The sequence below is a fragment of the Mastigoproctus giganteus genome, chromosome 12 (assembly GCF_048544385.1).
Source record: "Mastigoproctus giganteus isolate SK-2022 chromosome 12, ASM4854438v1, whole genome shotgun sequence".
Taxonomy (NCBI): Eukaryota; Metazoa; Arthropoda; class Arachnida; order Uropygi; family Thelyphonidae; genus Mastigoproctus; species Mastigoproctus giganteus.
The window spans coordinates 155,697,984-155,720,240 of NC_143586.1; the positions used below are offsets into that span (position 1 = coordinate 155,697,984).

At 37.6% G+C, this 22,257-nt stretch overlaps 1 protein-coding gene across 1 annotated transcript in view; it reads left to right on the forward strand.

Annotated features, from left to right (window-relative positions):
* The window catches only part of Sbf (SET domain binding factor), a 540,931-nt gene that overhangs the window by 221,500 nt on the left and 297,174 nt on the right, over positions 1–22,257 (forward strand). The window contains 2 exon segments of the mRNA XM_090386505.1: positions 1,610–1,764; positions 9,225–9,390. Of these exon segments, the coding sequence (XP_090242631.1) occupies positions 1,610–1,764; positions 9,225–9,390 (321 nt within the window).

Genomic DNA, 22,257 nt, shown 5'->3' on the forward strand with positions numbered 1-22,257 from the left:
AGCTGTAGACATAATTTTTGCTCAGATTCAGTTTTATTGGCACTACTCCTGACATTACTATTTAGATGTTTTAAATTTGTAGGTGCTTGTTATTCATTTCTCTAATGTATCCCACATAAATACTAAAACATGCTATATCATCGCTAGCCTTTCATATATTGTGAATTATGTGAAAGGATGTGGTTTTGTCACATCCTTTCACATAATTAACTTATTACTGATTACCCATGAACCTTTAGGACCATATTTCACTTTGGAGTTGAAATCTCTCACTGAAACCCACAAGAGCAGTGAAAGCACGACCTTGACCCATGCCATTACCAATTGACCATCTTTGTCTCCCGTCCCCACAAGCAATTTCCCTGAACCCTGAAAAACCCCTTCATTGCCATCGGCAAGAATGCTTCACTTCATCTATTCAAATGCATGAGATCCCTCCAAAATGAATTCCTTCTGTCAGCTAGGAGAGACCATACTGATAAAAAATCAGTATGGGGGGGGGGGAACCACAATAGTCTATGCAGTGGAACACCATGAATTACCACTGCCCAAAAAACTCAGGATCAACATTCCTCTGGGAAGTTTATGGCCACCATATTTTGAGATATGGAAGAAATTTGATAAACTACATACATCTTTGCATGCATGCATCTTTTGCTAGACTACATGCAACACAACAAAACAATCACTGGGGATGCTTGCATTGCTGTTGTCAAAAATTTAAAGGGGGGCCATAAAGGGACAGAGAAGAGGAAACTGTCATGAGTCGTCTTGCTTCTTCATGGCAAGGCTCACACAGATCCTCTCTTTAGAAGATTTCTTCTTTGAGTAACTTCTTTAAGTTACTGATCTGAGAACTTTCAGATTCTGGTAGTTAAACTAACCATCCTACAGTTCAGATCTTACCCCAGTGATTATTTCCTCCTCAGAAATCTGAAGAAACTCCTTCAACTTATTACTGATGTCCATATGCAGTAACTTACATTTATCAGTTTTCAAATGATAACTATCTCAAGGAAGCTGTAAAATGGCTTTTTTAAAGACCAGAACAGAGATTTCTTCTTTTTTTTTTTTTAGGTATTTCTTCTTTGCTCTCAAAATGGAGGACATGCATTAAAGTTAAGGGATTATATACTGATAAAAAATAATTAGACTGTCTTGTTTCTTTGTTACTCAAGTAGATAAATTTTTGAGTGATCCTTGTACTTTCATTACCTCCATATAACAAAATGCCTCTCTCTATAACAAAGTTTCTGGCCATGGCCTTTTTTAATATTTTCTTATTATTGCAGCAGTTTGTTAAGTAAGTTCAAAAAGGGTAGTAGTGCTTCCTCATTATTCATTAAGGCTGAAACTCAGGTGTTTCAAGGCATCACATTTTGGATACTAAGCTTTGTCAGCATGAGATTTCAATAACGCTTACATCTAACATATGACCTTTGAAATGCTGTTGTAGCCTAATATGGATTAGTTCAGGTTTGGTAGTGTTTCTCAACTTTTGATAAATTTTTTCTACTTTTGATAAATCCTTTCTTTTTTCAAATAGGTTAGTAACAAATTTTAGTACGTTCTTGAATAGATACCTAAATATAGTATTTATTGTGTTTAGGAAAACCCAAATCCTCAGCCATATGTGCAGAAGATTCCCAAGCCCACAGAGGGTGCATTCACTCGAATTCATCAGCCTCCATTTGCAATGATAAATATTAAAATGGTACAAGAAATCATGGAGGAAGGACTGTCAAAACATAACCTACGAACAAAGTATGAAATATTTTTAAATGATTTTCTTATTACCACAATATAATTTTTAATATGATATTTTTTGTAGTTTTACAATAAAAATAGTATTATCTGAATTATCATCTCTATTTGTTGGTTATTAACCAGATTCAAATATCTGAATTTTAAGATAGTGGAATACCAGTGACACATTACTAATGTATCTGATACAGATTTGGAAAATATCCCCCCCCCCCCATTAGAATTTGGATGGATCACCAGCAGTAAAATCTTGAAAAGTCTGATATTCCATATATGCTTTATAATATATTATAAAATTTTCTATATGCACAATTAAAAATATATGTTGTTCCCGATATCTTTCAATGGATTTTTCAACTTATAAATAAACCAGGTCACTCTGTATTGATGTCATCCTTTTTCAATTTAAGTTTATCCCTTTGTGTATATTGTTTCAGAAAGAGTTAGAATACCATCATCTCTCGGCTACCTCACTCCATTTAAACCTTACACACTTAATCAGGTCTCGTCGCAAGTGCCTACCAAGAAGTGTGGTTTGCAGAACAGTGGTCTTTTTGTGATAAGAGTACCCTTTGTATTCTTGACTAATCTAGGTGCTCTTCTCTGTACCACATCATTACTTAAAATGACGCTTCCTGGTATGTATGCGGTACTCAATGTATGGCCTAACCATTGCCTTATACAGTGGGATAATCACATCCTTGTCCCTGCTGGCAAAGTCTCTGTACATCATTGACAAAACTCTATGAGATGTTCTAGTACAATAAAAATAGTATTATCTGAATTATCATCTCTATTTGTTGGTTATTAACCAGATTCAAATATCTGAATTTTAAGATAGTGGAATACCAGTGACACATTACTAATGTATCTGATACAGATTTGGAAAATATTCCCCCCCCCCATTAGAATTTGGATGGATCACCAGCAGTAAAATCTTGAAAAGTCTGATATTCCATATATGCTTTATAATATATTATAAAATTTTCTATATGCACAATTAAAAATATATGCTGTTCCCGATATCTTTCAATGGATTTTTCAACTTATAAATAAACCAGGTCACTCTGTATTGATGTCATCCTTTTTCAATTTAAGTCTATCTCTTTCTGAAACAATATACACAAAGGGATACACATCATCTCTCGGCTACCTCACTCCATTTAAACCTTACACACTTAATCAGGTCTCGTCGCAAGTGCCTACCAAGAAGTGCGGTTTGCAGAACAGTGGTCTTTTTGTGATAAGAGTACCCTTTGTATTCTTGACTAATCTAGGTGCTCTTCTCTGTACCACATCATTACTTAAAATGACGCTTCCTGGTATGTATGCGGTACTCAATGTATGGCCTAACCATTGCCTTATACAGTGGGATAATCACATCCTTGTCCCTGCTGGCAAAGTCTCTGTACATCATTGACAAAACCCTATGAGATGTTCTAGTAGCTGATCTGCACTGCTTGGAGAACTTCACATTGGACTGTACAATTACTGCTAGATCATTTATCACTACCTTGTGTGTAGTACTACTTAATTGGTATGTTTTTCTGGGATTACTGATGCCCATATGCAGTACCTTGCATTTACGAATGTTAAACTTCAATCTCAACCTTTTTGCCAAGAACAGGGAGTTCCCCAAGGATCTGTTCTAAGTGTTATAATTTTTGCTATCAAAATTAATTCTGTTACTAAAAACTTTCTCTGGTGGTGAATATGTTGATGAATTCAGTATAAGCCATTGGCCATCTCACCTCCTGGGCAGTGGCTAATGGTTTTAGTTTCTTGTTTCAGTAAATCATTTGCATACACTTTTGCCGAAAATGGAACTTTCACCTTCAACCTGAACTAAAGCTCAGACAAAACATTCCAGTAGTCCAAGATAAAATTTTTGGGGCTTGTATTTGATAATAAGTTGACATTCCTATCACATATTGCTCAACTGCAGACAGAATGTACAAGGGAATTGAACCTCCTACATGCCATCTTGTCCAATAATTGGGGAGCATATTGCTGCAGATTATTTCTCCTCTATCGTGCACGTGTCCAAATTAAATTAGATTATAGGTCCCAAGTGTATGCATCATCCAGAAACAGCATACTTTGATGGCTTGATTCAATTCACCATCAAGCCATCTGCACTGCTACTGGTGCATTTAAAGCATCTCCTGTCCAGAGTCTATATGTTGAAGCAACTGAACCATCTCTGTCACTTTGTTGAAAGCAGTTGTTGCTAAAATATACTTTTAAACTAAAATCCCTGCCAGACCATTCTACACTGAGTTCTGTTTTTGAGCCAAGATGGGAAAAATCTCTATATTAGCCATCAGACTGTCAACCGTCTCTTTGGTATTAGTGTCCGAGAGCTACTTGTGAAGCTTAATAATCACAGTAGACAATGCAAGCCGACCGGGCTAGCCGAGTGGGTAAAGTACCTGCCCGGCAACCCAAAGGTCGCGGGTTCGATTCCCGCCTCGGGCTTGGATCAAAGTACTGCAAAAACCTTGGGGAGGTGCAATATGGCCATAGAAGCCGATGCGCCAACAACTACCAAATCAAAAAAAAAAAAAAAGACAATGCAACCTCTCCATTAAAAATTGCAGAAAGGCCATCACTTCACCTTCTATCTATCTATGACTCTGCTGCCTATCAAGCTGCCTACTCTGCCTTCACCGATGACTCAAAGTCAGCATTATCTATGGGATCTGCTGTAGTCTTCCTAGATAGCATGGTATCTGAGAAGATTCCCCACAAGTGCAGTACAGACACAGCAGAGTTGTTCGTATGCTGTAGAGCTAGCCTTGGACCACATTAAAACTAATAATTATCAAAGGTTCATGGTATGTAGTATACACAGATTCTTTCAGTGCATTACAGGCTTTATCAATAATGAGATATAATCCTCATCCATTCCTGTCCAGGATTTGGCAGAAGTAATATATTTTCTCTGTGAATCTATATTTGACATTTCTTTGGATTATTACCTCTATTCCCAAACAACATTGGGATCAGGGGTAATGATGTGGCAGATGCTGCAGCCAGATCAGATAATCTGATAGAATTCACAGCCTGTTAGTCTCTCCCCCCCCCATAGAGACTACAGGCAGGTAATATGTAATATTTTACCTTCCCAGTGCCAACAATCATGGCAGAGACAGGTCATAAACAAACTTGATCTGATTAAGCCTGTAATCCAATATTTTTTTTTTTTTTTTTTTGTAGTTGTTGGCGCATCGGCTTCTGTGGCCATAATGCACCTCCCAAGGTTTTTGCAGTACTTTGATCCAAGCCCGAGGCGGGATTCGAACCCGCGACCTTTGGGTTGCTAGGCAGTCACTTTACCCACCCGGCTAGCCCGGTCGGCCTGTAATCCAAACATGACAATCTAGTTCTGTGCAGGAATTGTAGAGAGGAAGTTGTTCTTGCCAGCTTCTGCATAGGATATAGTCGTCTTACACATTCTTTTCTGTTGAGGGCTGATGCCATCCTATGCACGAGAACTGCAACGCCTTTATAACAGTTGGACATATTTTAATTGAATATCGACATTTCAGACATGAACGTTGTATAGCTTTTACTGCTTTTAGGCATCTGAGTGCACCCTATACACTCAGTCAGATACTTTCTGACAATGAGCATATGTTGGCTGTTTTTAATTATTTGAAATTGATAAACTTATATAGTTTTGTTTAAAATATACTCTGTTATTCCATGTATACTTTTAATATTATTTATATATTGTTTATACTTTTTTTGACAGATTTTTATTTCTGTACCTTTTGACACAGTGACCAGTAACTATGGGTCACTAATATGTTATGGTTTTTTTGTTTTTTACTGTTTTTATTCTTTTACCGTTGTTGTCACATTATAGCCCATGTTGCTAATGTGCCAGCAAGCTCCAGACTTATCTTCATTCCTATCTCAGTTTCCCTCTCCCCTCCCTTTTATCAAAATTTGAGAGATGTAAATGATGAGCAAGGGGAATGCTTTCACCACCATGTATCCATGACGGGAAAAGTGGTACCAAGGTCACTGAGATGCTGCCATGATAGAAGGATACTATAAGAAAAACTCTCTGAGTTACAAATATTTCTGAGGAAATAGAATGTATTAGTACATTCTATATTAAGATAGCTAGCGTATGTATTACTGTAGTACATTCTATTAAGATAGCGTATGTATTACTGTATGACATTTGAAATTGATCATTCTTTAGGTTATTAAACTTTCAGTATATTTTTCAATGGAGACATGATAGAGGTGATGTTGGTATTTTTGAAATCAGAGGACCAATTTCTTTTAGAATCTGAAACTTTTGCTCCAGAGGTATGGAAAAATTAATTTTTTTTTTTTTTTGTTGGCCAGTGTTATTATTCAACTGTTATTTGAATAATGGCAGCATTATCTCTTCATCTTTACAGGGATAATGGTAATTATAGCTGTGCATAAAGCCAACATTTTTTTTGGGAAACAGGTGGCTTTATGTGTACCAGACTTTGCATTTTCATGGGGCCTTACACAATTCGATTTGTACAGCATGATTATAAAATAACTTGTGCGGTTTTGAGGCCTTATATCTCTCTCCAAGTAATTTGCTGGTAAGAGTTAAGATTTTGGTGTATTCTGAAACTTTTGCTTCAGAGGTATGGAAAAATTAAATTAAAGATTGCATTCCTATAGGCATGCAATCTAGATATCTGACATTAGATTTGCATAATTGCATAGTTTGCATTGTTTGCATATTGCATGTGACTCATCATGCCCTAGCAGATACCTGCCACTCCACAGTGTGTGGGGGCGCCTCTGTAGCCAGGTGGGAAGGAGCAGCAGTGCGTAGCACACGCTTCTTGATTAGACCGGGGTTCGAGCCCGTCACCACCAAATACGGAGGATGCGGAAAGGTCAGGGAATGACCACCGCATATCCCGGAGCAATATGGCCTTAGTTGCTAATGCTCCTAAAAACCAAATAACAATAACATCCACAGTGTGTGGAAGAGGTTTGGATTCAAGTCCTAGATGTATTATGGGTTATTTTATTTTCGTTCAGAAAAACAGGTAAACTAATCATAGAATACACACACACAAACTGGTGGGACAAACTCATACTATTCAGTTATTCAAATCTAGCATTGGATATTTACCTTGACAAATATTATTGGTACCTTGACAAATATAAAGCCTCAAACCCTGGAAATTATTTTATAATCACTTCTGTACTTTGCATGAATTTATTTTGCATGTTTTCCCTTTGTTCTGTTCCCACATGTCTTTGTTGTCATTAAGACCATGTTATAGTAATATACAATAAGTCATAGGCAAAGAGAGCAAAGAATGGGGACAAGGAGTTTTCCACATATGTGAACACAATGAAGAAGAGAGCAGATGATTACGTGATGGATACATGAAAGTTGTAGATAACCCAGCTGATTTTGCTGATGAATTGAACAAATACCTTGCATTGATCTTTATAGATGAAAGAACCTTTACTGAGAGGAGAGACTGTGTGAGTGAAGCTAACCAGTATGTAATTAGTGATACTGAAATTACAGAAAATTATTTATAAGAAAAACATTTGAATTCATAGGCAAGTTAGGCTCCTGTGATTGATGGCACATATCCAGTAATTTTGAGGGAGGCAGCAAGAGATGGCATCAACTATTAAGGTTGATTATGAAGGCATCATTGTACTCGGGGGAAAGTTCCTTTTGGTTGGAGAAGAGGCAACATATTGGCAATCCATAAAACCAGTTCTAAGAGCAAACTGAATAACTAGTAGAAAAAATCTTAGAAGCTCCGATGATTAAAAATGCAGTGCAAGGACAAATAGATAGAAACAATATTTTGAAGGAAACGCGGCATAATTTTGTAAAGCGAAGAATCTGTCTAACTAATCTGTTTAGCTATTTTGAAAGAGGCACTCATGAAGTTGGATGTAGGAAATAATTTTGATATTGTGTGTTTGGACTTTAGAAAAGCATTTGACTATCCTTCATGAGAGGCTACTGTATAAATTGGAACATGTTCGTATCAATGACTGCAGAATAGGAGATAGGGGGTTGTGATTAATGGTTGCCCTTCAGATTGGGCTACTGTCGAAAGTGAAGTGTCTCGAGGATCAGTGGTGGAACTGCTGCTGTTTATGACTTTTTTAAATGATTTTGATGATGGAATGAAAGACACAATGTCAAAATTTGCAGATGATATCAAGAGTGGGAGAGTGGTTAATAACTATTGCTAAACAGTGCTGCTTCAGAATTATTTTAATTTACAGTAGGTCTCAGGGATGGTCAGATAGCAACTGTATTTAAATGGCACATATCCAGTAATTTTGAGGGAGGCAGCAAGAGATGGCATCGATAGACTAGGTACTAAGTGCAAGGTTTTTATTACTTGGGTAATAACAACATCAAAATAACTTATACATTAGGAGGGGTTGAATTAACAATAGCAGAGTGGAGGGAGGGAGGGAGAGAGAGAGAGAGAGAGAGAGAGAGAGAGAGAGAGAGAGAGAGAGAGATAGAGAGATATTTATGATCCAGACAGGCAGCATGAAGGGGTCCAAGTATCCTATCAATGTATGAGGCAATAGTCAGACTGCACTTGATACTGTATCCAAGTATGGAAACCATACTTAATAAAAAGACATTGAATGTCTTGAAAAGGTTCAAAGACTTGCAATTTACTTGGTGAAAAAGAATGTCCCTATGAGGATAGTTTGAATATGCAGACTCTAAAGCTTGGTAACTAAATACCTTGTTGGGGACCTGATTGAAGTTTCCACCAAAGTGTGTGCGTGCGTGCGTGCGCGTAGTAAATTGAATGAGAGTGAAATTTTTATGGTTAATGGAATTGGAGAATATAATATAAATTCAAATTACAGGGGCGGGAAAATAGACTAGATTGTAGGAAGATTTCTTTCAGCCTGAGTTGTATATTATCCATGGAGGTAACTTATTCACTGGAATAAGTTACCTCCATGGATAATTGAAGCTGACAACTTTAGAAAATTCAGAGGTCATCTGAATCAGCACTTATGTGAGGAGTGGAATACATAATGAGGATCCTACCCTGGTGAAATAAAAGCCTAGACTTTCTTGTATCATATAGCAAATACTAATGCTAAAAGTTCAGAATATTTCCTGTCTTTAGTTTGCAAGTAAAATCAAAAATCAAATGAGATGGGGACTCCTTAAGATATGCAGCAGGCCTCAAGGCACATTGTTCAGCTGTGCATGTATGATGTGTTAAAATGCGTTCCATCACCCCTCACACCCCAAAAAAGGGAAAATTATTTTTTAATGATAATGAGGACTCCACCAATGGTTAAGATTTACTTAGACATTAAAATTATGAATATTAATTATTTTTGATATTAATTAATGAATATTAATTATTCTTGAGTGTGAGCCAATTTGAAAACTTTTTCTTTAAATTATATTTGTAAAAATTTCTCTTTAGGCTTCAAGCAATCAAGCCCCAGCAGCCTAGAATAGTTCCAATGGGCCCACCTGTTTCTTCATTATTGGATAATAGAGGATTAATAAATAACAGTGCCCGAAGACTTGAAGTACTGCGTAACTGTGTGAATTGCATCTTTGAAAATAAAATATCAGATGCAAGGAAGGTAAAATTAGAACCTATAAGGTTGTTGAAAAAATTTAATACAAATGTATTATTAATATTGTTTGCTGTTTATATCAGCCTGGAAATCATTACTGAAATAAATCGTAGTAATGAATTAAATAAAATTTAGAAGAATAGAGCACTAATATTTTAAATTTTGTTCGTTGGTATTATAACTTTTAATATTTAATTAATTCATTTCATTGGTAAAACAGTGAAGGGAACTAATTAAATATCAGTCATTCACTAAATCTCTGATATATAGGAAATTTTGCAGAAATATAATGAGAGTAAATTCTTAAGTAAGAGGTTGCAAGTTAATTTTGGGGGTAATGACAAACATTCCAGGGTTAATGAAGAGTCCAAGGCCATTCCACATATCTCCTAAGACTGGCTTGTGAGGAACATACCATGGTCCAGAGCAGTAGTATGTTAGCAGGGGGCCAGTTATAAAGCTGCTGAACAAATGAGGGTGACTTCCAATATGGAAGTAAGCTGAGCAAATTAGATAAATTGTATGCTGAATGCTTATCACTATATTCAGACAAAGCACTTGAGACTCATACCAGCTGGTACGTAGCCTTGATAAAGAGTCCCCACTGCTTGTTAGGAACCAGTAGAACTAGGATTTAGTAGTGGAATTAATAGAATTAGGTCATTATGATAGCAGAATAACAGGTATCAGAAACCAAAGTGTAGCAATGTCTTTTAAAACTAATTTGGATAACAGTTTTAATTAGCCAGGAAACATTGTTCAGTAAAGTTATGTGGGCCGAATTTAAGATATAACATTGGGTGATGAAATTTGTGTGCACATATGGCTCAGTTGAAGGCACAAAAAAAAAAAGGTGAAAAAGGAAAGTTCTTTAATATAATAGAAAGAGTAGTAGAAACCAATGACAGTGAAAGAATAGTATTGGTTGCAGATTTAAAAAGCAATTTAAATGGAAAATTTGGAGAGAAAGTAACCTAACAATAATAGTAAAAGGTACCAATAATGGTTAAAGATAAATTTAATGGCCATTTATGTGTTTAAATGGAAGTTTTATTTACATATACCACTTGGCTGTCCATTTAGACAAAATACATTATTTACAGTTCAGCATGTATTCACTATTCCTAATGCGTGAAAAATTTATTTTCATCCAGAGAGAGTAATTGATTATTGTGATAAACTTCTATCTAGTGTGGTACAATTTTGTAGTTTGGATGAATTTAAGAAAGGATTAGAATAGAAGAGGTGTATAGAAGGTGAGAAGCCAGTAGCTTTGAAACAACTATTCTGGTAGTATCTCATATTTTTAAACATTAGTTTTGCCTTTTTAGGTAATACTGTACAATTTAAAGATTTAGGAACTAGGCGGAATCATGCATCACAGTACTTTTGTTTTCCCTAAGTTGAATGGAAACCAACCCTTAATGTTGAATAATTGGCCTTCAGTAGAAGTGGAAAGATCCCCATAATTGAAATTGAATGCAGTAAAAGGTACCAATTTTATCTGATATTTTATCAAGGGACATAGAAGCTTACAGTAAATATAAACTGGTTGGCAATCATGTTATTATGGAGGTTGTTATGAGAAGTCTTTGGCTAAGTGCTCAAAGAAAAGCATCACATAATTCTTTGCTTATATTAGCATTAACAGAAAAGAGATGAATCATATTAGTCTACTAAATGACTGGCATAACTATTGATTATCCTACACAGATTGCTGACAAGCTTAATACATAATTCAGGTTTTCAGCAACCTGTATTGGAAACTACCTCCTCTACAATGCCAGATGGGAGTTTGTTCCAACAATCAACCACCCTCTGGCTGAAGGCAAATTTTCATAATCAAACCAGCAATCATCCTTCTTCAGTTTGATTTTATGCTCCCTCATGTGTGTAGTCTGTGCAAGTGGAAGGATTATATCAGCACAGATCTTGCTTAATCCATTCAAAGCCTTAAACACCTAGTTCAGAATTCAATGATTTTATGATAGCTGAAAGGAAGCTGGAAGAGAAATAAATGAAGCTAAAAGTAAATAAGATACTTGGAAGCTGATGGAATCTGTATAATTATATTAAAAGCAGCAGCAGAAAGGTAAGCACACTTTGCCTATAATTATGAGAGCATTATTGGATTATTACAAATGAATATATACACATACATCACAGCATATTAGAAGTTTTTGTGCATGTGCATGCAAGTATGGGTTGTATTTGTATTTGTATTTATTTGTCTTGGGCGGCACCTGGAACGTTAGTTCATCTCCGCCTCGTTAACTTATACAAATATACAAAGTACTGTACAAAAGAAAACCTCAACAGATTGAGGTAAACACAGATAATTTCAAAGTAAACAATGAAAGTAATCTCATGCATATTAACATAAAAAAAAAAAAAAAAACAAGTTCAAAGAAAATAATTAAGGATAACAGTACCCATTCAACCGACAAAACTTTGCACAAGCCCAGAAGTCTTAAACAAACCTTAAAAACAGTTGAGGTTAAATCCAGTAAGTCCTGCAGTCTTTAGTAGCAAAGTCACAGTTAATCACCAATAACAAAGTCACAGTCAGTTAACAGCCATCCGAACAAAGGAGCACAGGAATTTTCATCGCCAAATTGAGTTTCAGTTGTAGGACACTTGTAGAGTTTCAAAAAAAAAAAAAAAAAAAAAAACACAACACACACACACAGAGCACAAGTCCAGAGCGGTAGATCTTGTTGAGAAAATGGACGTCATTGCAGTGAAGGTGAAGAGTCTTGAGCTGAATTTGAAACATTCGCATGTGTAGTCATTGCAGAAAGAATTGCGAGCCTTTTATTGAAGGTTGCCTTAGCAAAATCCTGAAGAGCGCGGTAACTCGTGGCATTTGATACAAAATTAGGTTCCAATCCTGATGAAAAGTTGGGAATTGCATTCTGCAGAATTACTCGAAATTCATTGTATGAGGGACAAGAGTACAACACGTGCTGCCAATCTTCCACACCGCCACAATGGCAGAGTTCCGTAGGAGACAAGCGAAATTTAAACAATTTCTTATTTAATGATCCGTGTCCTGATATCAAATAGGAGGTAAACAAGTCAAGGCTAAACCAGACTGTAGATTTTTTATCCGTAAGAGAGTCGACTTCAGGAAAAAACTTACGCATTACACTGCCCAGTGTTGTGTCATCCCACCTACCCTGCCACAAGTTGATCAACTCTTGCCAAATTCTTTGTCGTTCGGCTTTAACATCGACTTGAGAGGGGCGCCTCCGTAGCCAGGTGGGAAGGAGCAGCAGTGCGTAGCACACGCTTCTTGATTAGACCGGGGTTCGAGCCCGTCACCACCAAATATGGAGGATGCGGAAAGGTCAAGGAATGACCAGTGCATATCCCGGAGCAATATGGCCTTAGTTGCTAATGCTCCTAAAAACCAAATAACAACAACATCGACTTGAGAGTTAATAGAAATACCAAGGATCTCAGTGGGAATCTGACGTTTCAGGCGATAACATAAGCCTCTGAAAATTACGTAGAGATTGAGTGGTAACGTCCCGGCTAAAACCTGTAAAGCAGGTGTTGAAACTGTTCGACAAATCTTCAAAATACAAAGTAACATTGTACGCTGGATTGTCATCAATTTTGATTGAAATTGTACAGTCCGCACCCTATGGAACCAATCGCCAGCAGCATAGGTAATCATAGGGAGAAACACAGAGTTATAGTAGATTCTTAAACATCTTCTAGAAAGACCCCACTCAGTTCTAGAAACTCTGACAAGAGCGCCGGTGAAATTTCTGATCTTAATTCGCAGATTGGATAAATGAGGGAGAAAGTTTAACTTGCTGTCAATAGTTATTCCCAAAAGTTTAATTTCCGTTATTAGAGGTATTTGTCTGTTGTTTATTTTAACTCTTGGTGGTCGACGAACATCCAATTTAGAGCCAAGGATCATAATTTTTGTCTTGGTAGAACTAATTTTTAACTTATTTTCAACTGTCCATTGTTGAAGATCAGATAGAACTTTCTCAGCGGATATTTCAATAGAAGATCTTGAATTTCCACCAACAAGGACTGTCAAATCATCCGCATATGCCATGATCTTCACGTTGTCAAAAGTTCCGGTAATCCAACCTTGCAGGACAAAGTTCCAGAAAAGTGGTCCCAAAATGGAGCCTTGAGGACACCCTTGATAGACCTGACGCAAAATTTGTCTGTACTTAGATCTGGCGGTGATAAATCTGTTAGAGAAATAGCTCTTAATTAGAAGATAAAGTTGCTGGGAACATTCGGCATGACGTAAACGTTCGAGGGCACTTTCCCACCAAAGGGAATCAAAAGCACCCTCGAAGTCAATAAAGATAGCAAGAGTATACTTGAAACTGGAGTGTTCAACAGAAGAAATGAAGTCTACAAGGGCGTCCTCGCAGGACCTTCCAGGAGTGAATCCGTATTGATTAGGCACAATTAATCCCCGTTCCAATAACAAGTTGTTTAATCGCAGGGCAATTAAACGTTCTAATAGCTTACCAAGGTTGGCCAATAAAGCTATAGGCCGATAAGACCTCGGTTCCTGGGGGGGCTTGTCAGGTTTCCTAATCAGCTTGATAAGGGCTGTCTTCCACAGATCTGGGAAAGTCCCAGCATCTAAACATTTGTTGAAAAGTTGTAGAAGTATACTGGGCTTAATCTTGGCGAGCCGTACTATAAAGGTACTCTCCAGCATGTCCATCCCTGGGCATTTCTTAACTTTCACTTGTTTGACAGCTGTGTCCAACTCGATGGCACTAAAAGCCTGTCTTAATTGAAGAAACGTACAGAGAGTTGGCAGAACGAATATTAGTGTGAAAATCAGAGTCGGAGCTTACATTGTCCTGTAGAAAAAGATTATCTAGAATAATATTTACAGAATCCGTCCAGTTAGTGGTCTCCAGACCATTGTATATGATCGATCCATACACTTCTTGTGTAAATAATTTATTTCTTACAATTTTATAAAGTAGCCCCCACGGGTCTGCATTACCAGAGTTGTGCACAAATTCTGTCCAAGTTTGCTTCTTCCTGGTAGCAATTGCCTTCACATAACGTTTCTTGAGATCAACGTAATTATTATAAAAGATGCGAACATCAGCCTGAGATAAATGACGATTGCGCTGATAGGTGCGTCGAGCGTGGTGGACCTGTTTCCGAAGCAAAGATAATTCTGACGACCACCAGGAACAAGTTCTGGAATTGACACGTTTTTTCCTTGATGATTTATATGATGCATTAATCAAAATTTTTTGAATCTGTGTCGCAGCTTCAGACACAGACATGGCGTCAAAATGAGAGTTAGTCAGTTTGGAGAAATCAGCATTTACAGAATGTTCAAATATGTCCCAATTAATGTTATTAATTGAGAAGCGAACGTACTCAGGCACACAGATACTCGAATCTGAGGGAGGAGAAGGTATGGAGACCGAGAAAGAAATTGCTCGATGGTCACTTGTTGTCCAGTTAGGTTGTACAGTCCAATCGTTGATAGCTAGATTACAGAAGGAATTTGAGAAGGTAATATCAATATTTGATTCTCCGGAGAAGCTGGAGAACGTAGTGAACTGTTGAGGTCTGTTAAAAATCTTCATATTATTATTAATAATAAATTCTTCCAGTAATTGCCCTCGAGCATCAGAGCGTGCACTAAACCAAAACTTAGACTTGGCGTTTACATCCGCTGAAATAAGGACATTATGAGGACCCAGAAAATTCAATGTGGATTCTAAATAATTTAATGAGTTATTTAAGTTTTCAGATGGAGGGCAGTATATTGAGATGATATAAAAGGTCATGGTAGAATATGTGACAAGGATACAAGTTGCAGTTTGGTGACAGAGACCGTTAATGACAGTTACATCAATTTTGTCGTTTAATACAACAATACAAGTCTTCGGTTGCTGGTGAGCAGGTTGGATTACTCGGGTGGAAAGAGAATAACCTGTGATCTTTGAACAATCTCCTATTCGCCCTTTAGCAAAATATGGCTCTTGAATAGTGATGATGTCGATTGAGTTTTGTTCTGCTGTTAATCTAATCTCGTCCGAAACAACTCTAGAATGATGCCCGTTGATCTGCATAAATTTCAGATTAATAGACTGAACACTAGGCAAGTTCGTACTATTAACATCACCAGCAGGGGAATTATTTACACTATATACACTGGAATTGGGTGTGTTACTCATCGGCAATCCTCAGTCGTGCTGTTTCCAAGGCCTTTTTGTAGACTGGACAGTTGCTATCTCTCACCGAATGGTGAAAGTCACGTTTTCCTCTCTTACAATTGATACACGATGGCTCTTCGTTTTTATTAGGACACTCGTTAAACACATGACCACCCTGCGCACAGTGACTGCAAGACGGGGACTCGCGCGTGCAGTACTGAGCGGTGTGACCGTATCCCAAGCAGTGAAGGCATTTCGTCACAACAGTATAAGGTCTGTGTCTATGGGAACTCCAGGCAAGAAATATGTGCTCCAGAGTAATTATATGTTTGTAAATCTTGGGAGAAAAACTAACAGCCCAGTTTACAGATAAATTTGACCTTGCTTTAGTTGAGAAACGAAAGAAAGTTCCGTTCTTAACCTCCTCAAATGTAAAATCCGAATCGCCAAGATTTTTGTTATATAAATTTTCAAGTATCTCGTCACGTGTCAATTCCTTTGGGACATCATAAATCAGTACAGTGGGGTTTCCCTTTCGAGGAACACCTGAGCTGATACCTGCAGATGTAAAAGACTCCGAGGAGGACAAACACTCCAGATCTGCTTTAGAGGCCGTTTCCAGCAAGACTCCTTTGTTCCTCACTAGCCTAAGAGACTTGATCTTAACATTTTTTAAATCTGATTTAAGAGTTTTAGCCACCAATGTCTTAACGTCAGCACTTGACTTACAATCACTGTTTTCAGAAGCTCTAAGAATTAAGACATTGTCAGGTTTCACTTTAGGAACATTTGCAGCGGAACTGACAGCATCAGCAAAGGTCGTGACAATAGAAGTGTCAGTAGCAGTGTATTCCTGCAAAGTTGAATCATCCGTGACAATCGGGGAAGGGGACGCATCATGTCTTAATGTAGGTTTGTCTGTAGAGGAACTGTCACTAACAGATTGTTTGGCCAAACAAGCCTTATTTGTTGTTGTTATACCGGAAAATGTATTTATAACTCTTTCCAAAAGATTGGTACGTGTATTTATTTCTATGTTTAGGGCCTTTAGCTTTTCGTTCTCTACAAGGAGATAAGTCGCAACAGTCTCCAAATTGAGCCATTTATCCATTATAGTGTTACCTGATTGCTTGGTAATCTTGTTGCCTTCATAAGAAAGGAAGCTGGAGAGATCCCGTCTCATTTTTGCAATTCTGTCGTATAAAATAAGAACATTCTGTCCCGGGTCGCTTGCCTGAGCATTTGTGAAATTATTTTTCTCCTCTGCACCTGCAGTTCCAAGTTTATTACTCGAAGGGAACTCCGTCTGACGTGCTTTGTCAATAGTTGATTGTGAAAGAGAATCAGTAGCAACTTTTGAAGATGAGCTTTCCTGAGAGGCAATAGTCGGTTCCAGTGATTGAGTCAATGGCACTTGAGGGGTCAGAGGTGTTGAGATCTCACCAAGAGATGGCAACGGAGAAAAGATATCAGCTGCAGTAGGTTGTTTATCATTCATGTTAATTGAAATCAGAAATATATGCGAAGAGCAAATTTAATATCTAAAAGTGATGACACTGAGACAAAAGAAGAGTTTAACTTGAAACCTCTTCAGTCTTCGCGGGGTCCAGGAGAACAGACTCTTCAGGTCAAATTTTTGCAGTCTGGTAGCTGATCTTGGCATAAAATGGGTGTGCTGTACAGATCTTTATGCAGATGGTGAAAATTTGCGACGCATGCGTGCTATTGAGACAAGCACTGCTGGCACTGGGTAAGTGTAAGAAGGAAGTAAACACCGGAGGCACAAAACGGTGTAACTGGTAGCTTCAATGCGACGCCTGTCCAAGGTCACGGAAGGGGGTAAACAGCTCCAGTCAAATTAGCAAGATAGAGCTGTGGTGGTCGGGCAAAGGAGTGGCCACCTCCCAAAAGCTTCGGCTATGGCGCCTAAGCTGAGTGACCAAAGAACAATAGCAGCGAGAAGAAAATGGAAGAAACTCGAAAGCGAGCTCTAATAACACAAAACTATGCTTACCAACAGAATCCTCAAGTTGTAATTATCTATTTGGTAAAAAACTGCACTTTTAACACGAAATAAATCCATAGTTCTAACATGATAATACAGGAGCTAAAAATAACGTGACCATCCGACGACATAGTAAGGAAATTATACCTGCAAGTATGGGTTGAGAGAGAGAGAGAGAGAGAGAGAGAGAGGAAAGGGTTTATAGTTTAGGGAGTTTAGGAAGTGATGATAACACTTGCCAATGCAATTTTTACATCCAAGAACTTAAATGCTGTTTTTAATCAATTTTTATGGGTATATTTCAAAAATCATCATGATAGTTTCACATCACGTTACAGTTATGTTTTACCAAAATATGCCTATTTTGCATAACCAGTAATATATGACATACTGATTTATTTTAAAAGATATAAGCTAATTTACTTAATTTTAGCAATTGATTCTGGCCTCTGGGGAGCACCTCCGTAGCCAGGTGGGCAGGAGCAGCAGTGCATAGTCACACGCTTCTTGATTAGACCGGGGTTCAAGCCCGTGAACACCAAATACGGAGGATGCGGAAAGGTCAGGAAATGACCACCACATATCCCCAGAGCAATATGGCCTTAGTTGCTAATGCTCCTAAAGACCAAATAACAAACAAACAACTGGCCTCTGGTTTTCTTGTGATAAACATAATCAGACTTCTACCTATGATTCTTAGGTTCAAATTCTGATGCAACAATTTGAAGAGAGCATACTTAGCGTTTTTGGTGAGGATTTTTGTAGACTGAGCCAAGGTTTTCCAAGTATTAACTGATCGGGACATGTTCTCACGGTTGTAAATCTATCCTCTAAACATAAACAGCCCCTTGAGAGTAGAAGGGTGTGGCCCTCCTACCACTTCACAAGATGTCGACTATCAGCCAGTAAGCTCAGGTGGTGAGATACATTCAAACAAGATGAGTTAAATAATTTGGTTCGAGACTTCAATTTTTCTGAAACAATAAGCTGAACTGTTAGGTTTTAGGTTTCAGCAGTGGAATATACTTGCAGCAGGAACAAAGATTTCAGTGTTTCAAAAAAGACATGAAAAGTTTTGGAAATATTTTGCTACGGAGTATGGTATGCGTTTTTGCAAAGACATTATTGGACTTCTGAAAGAATTAGGTGTCATGCATAAGTCAGATAAACGACGTTTATTCATAGATGCCTCAAAATTAAGTTTAAAAGCAGTTTTCTTCATAATGGCAATGAATTTCCATCAGTTCCTGTGTTTCATTCAGTTGGACTTAAAGTCATGAAAGCATGTCTAAGGTTCTACATGCTATTAAATACCAGGATTATGGTTGGAACATATGCAGTGGTCTTAACGTTATTTGTTGGTTTGTGGGGGGGGGTCACAAAATATTGTGTTTTTTTGTGTGTGTTTGTGGGACAGCTGTGCAACAGAAGAACATTATGTTGTGCAACACAAGGACAAGTGGGATGAGTTCATAAATAAAAATTAATAAATGTCTTATCTGGATTAAAGGTGTTACAATATGGATGGAGTCATGCCGAAATAGGTACATACTCACTATACGTACAGCCTGCCTATGAGAGAGATTGGTGTGAATCCTTTTATGTACAAAATAAATGGATAAAAAATATATTTTCTTCTTTCTGAATTTCTGCATACCTACTTTCTAAGTTGCCAAAATTTCTTGTTTCCTAAACCTTTTATTTAATTGATTTTTAAAAAAAATTTTGATCTCTATATGGTATGCTGAATTGTCTTTCACTATATTGTCATACACCAAATTGTCGCGTACAGAGAAATGTCATTTACCACGCTATTGTACAACAAATTGTCTTGCAACAAATTGGCATGAACTCCATCTAAAGGACAACCAAAGTATAACATAAATTTTCTAAAATCTGTCATTGTGTTTCATTGTGATTTAGTTGGGAAGAATCACACACATAGCAGAATTTGTTGGAGTGATTTTTACACTTTTGAGGATTTAAGATGGTGTTTCAGTAATCCACTAGAAAAAAATTTATACTGCACTGAAATAATTTATAATGAACTAATTAAATTATGAAATAACAAGGATATAGAGACCTTCAAACAACTCTATAAATATGAATATACAAAAAATTAATAATAAATATATAATAAAATTTGTTTAGGTTGGCTTAATTTGAGTGTACTATCATTCTCACCATGTTGTTGTAATCAGTCTCATCACAAAAACTAGACATGATAGAGGCAAACTGATAAAAGCAGATTTGAAATCGGCATTCAAAGATCTGTCTAGTCCACTTTTTTTTTGTGATGAATAATACTTGATGACCAGTTTTATCAGTAATGGCTTTTCATGTATCTCTAGATAAAGGAACTGCAAAACAGCAGCAATAGTTGTGGTGTATTGATATGGGATATACTTTACCATTAGTAGAGGCATATCATACAAGAGAGCAAGCTTATACAGCATCAGCCAAAAAAAAAAAAAAAAAAAAAACCCCTTCCCATTTTATCCATCCATTCACTCCAAATGTTTGTGTCGGTCTGCCTTGAATTTATTTCAGCTGTCCACTTCTACAATGACAGATGAAAGTTTGCTCCAGCAATCAACCATATGCTGGCTAAAGACAGATTTCTGCACATCTTTTGTACAACTGTAGTAGTAGTAATAATAGTAGTGACATGTGATGCAAGAAAGCAACTGTATAAGCTTATGCAGCATCAGCCAAAAAAAAAAAAAAATCACACCATTGCCTCCAAATGCCTGTCCAGTTCCTCCTTAAATTTATTTAACCTATCAACTTCCACAACGACAGATGGAAGTTTGTTCCAGCAATTCACCACCCGCTGGCTAAAGGCAAATTTCCGCACATCTATTCTACATCTGTCTTTTCTTAATTTGAATTTTTGCCCTCTTAGGTTCATAATCTGAACAAGTGGAAGGATCCCATCAGAATTCAGCATGCTCAACCCATTCATGGCCTTATACACCCCAATCAGATCACCGTGCAGGTGCTTAGTCTCCAGCCACTGCAATTTGCAGAACTTAAGCCTCTCTTGGTAAGAGGATCCTTTCATTCCAGGTGCCTCCGTAGCCAGGTGGGAAGGAGCAGCAGTGCGTAGCACACGCTTCTTGATTAGACCGGGGTTCGAACCCGTCACCACCAAATACGGAGGATGCGGAAAGGTCAGGGAATGACCACCGCATATTCCCGGAGCAATATGGTCTTAGTTGCTAATGCTCCTAAAACAACAAAACAAACGAACAAACCCTTCATTCCCCTCACCAATCTTGTTGCCCTTCTCTGTACATGCTCAAACAAATCTACATCCTTCCTAAAATGAGGCCTTCAGACCTGTACGCAGTACTCAAGGCATGGCCTGACCGTTGCCTTATACAGAGGGACAATCACTCCCTGCTAGCAAAATTCCTATATATCATTGACAAAATCCCATGACCTGCCCTGGCAGCCTGTCTGCATTGCTCAGAAAACTTCATATCTGACTGCACAATTACTCCCGGGTCTTTTTCATTTTCTACCACCTTAAGTGTAGTACCACACAGTTGGTACATTTCTCTGGAGTTACTTCTACCCATATGCAGTAAGTTGCATTTGTCAAGGTTAAACTTCAGTTGCCACTTCTTAGCCCATCTGCCCAAATTATTTAGATCCTGTTGCAGTAGCACACTGCCATTACTGTCATTAACAACCCTGCCAACCTTTGTATCATCAGCAAACTTCGACACTAAGCCTGATATACCTTTATCAATATCATTGATAAATATACAAAACAACAGTGGACCCAACACCGAACCCTGTGGAACTCCACTAATAACATTAGTCCACGAAGAGCAGCACCCATTGATTACCACCCTCTGTCTTCTCCCACTTGACCATCCTTTTATCCATTGTAGCAACTTACCCTTAATACCATTTTGCTCCAATTTGTACAAGTCTTCCATGCGCAACAGTGTCAAAAGCTTTCCTGAAATCCAAATATATCAAAATTATTTTTTGCATCCAGTTCCTTTGTAACCACATCATAATATCCTATCAAATTTGTCAGACAAGACTTTCCCTTAACAAACCCATGCTGTGTCTGAATTATTGCTGCAGTCTTGTCTAGATGATCCTGCAATGCGTCTTTAACCATTGACTCCATTATTTTACCTGGAACAGAAGTTAAACCTTTCCTCAATTTGAATTTATGTCCCCTCAGGCAATTAATCTGGTCAAGAGGAAGAATCCCATCAGCATTAAGTTTGCTCAAACCATTCAAGGCCTTATACACCTCAATCAGATCACCTAGCAGGTGCCTAGTTACCTGCGAGGTGACTTAAAGATATAACTATTGTCAAAGGTAATGTGAAGGGATTTTACTTTCATAATGGTGTCTATGATGGTTTTAGAAAGTTTTTAGATTCTGTTTAATGGGACCAGCTGGTAAAGCTTTCCTGAAATGAAAGAGGATCCTTTCATTCCAGGTGCCTCCATAGCCAGGTGGGAAGGAGCAGCAGTGCGTAGCACACGCTTCTTGATTAGACCGGGGTTCGAACCAGTCACTTCAAATTTTAAATGGGAAGCAATCTGGGAAATAATCATAGAGGCTATTGAACTTTTTATACCAGCTAAGAGATACCACTCGTGCTTCAACTTAAATGGATGTCAGATGAAATGATGAGACTAGTGGTATAGAAGAAAAAT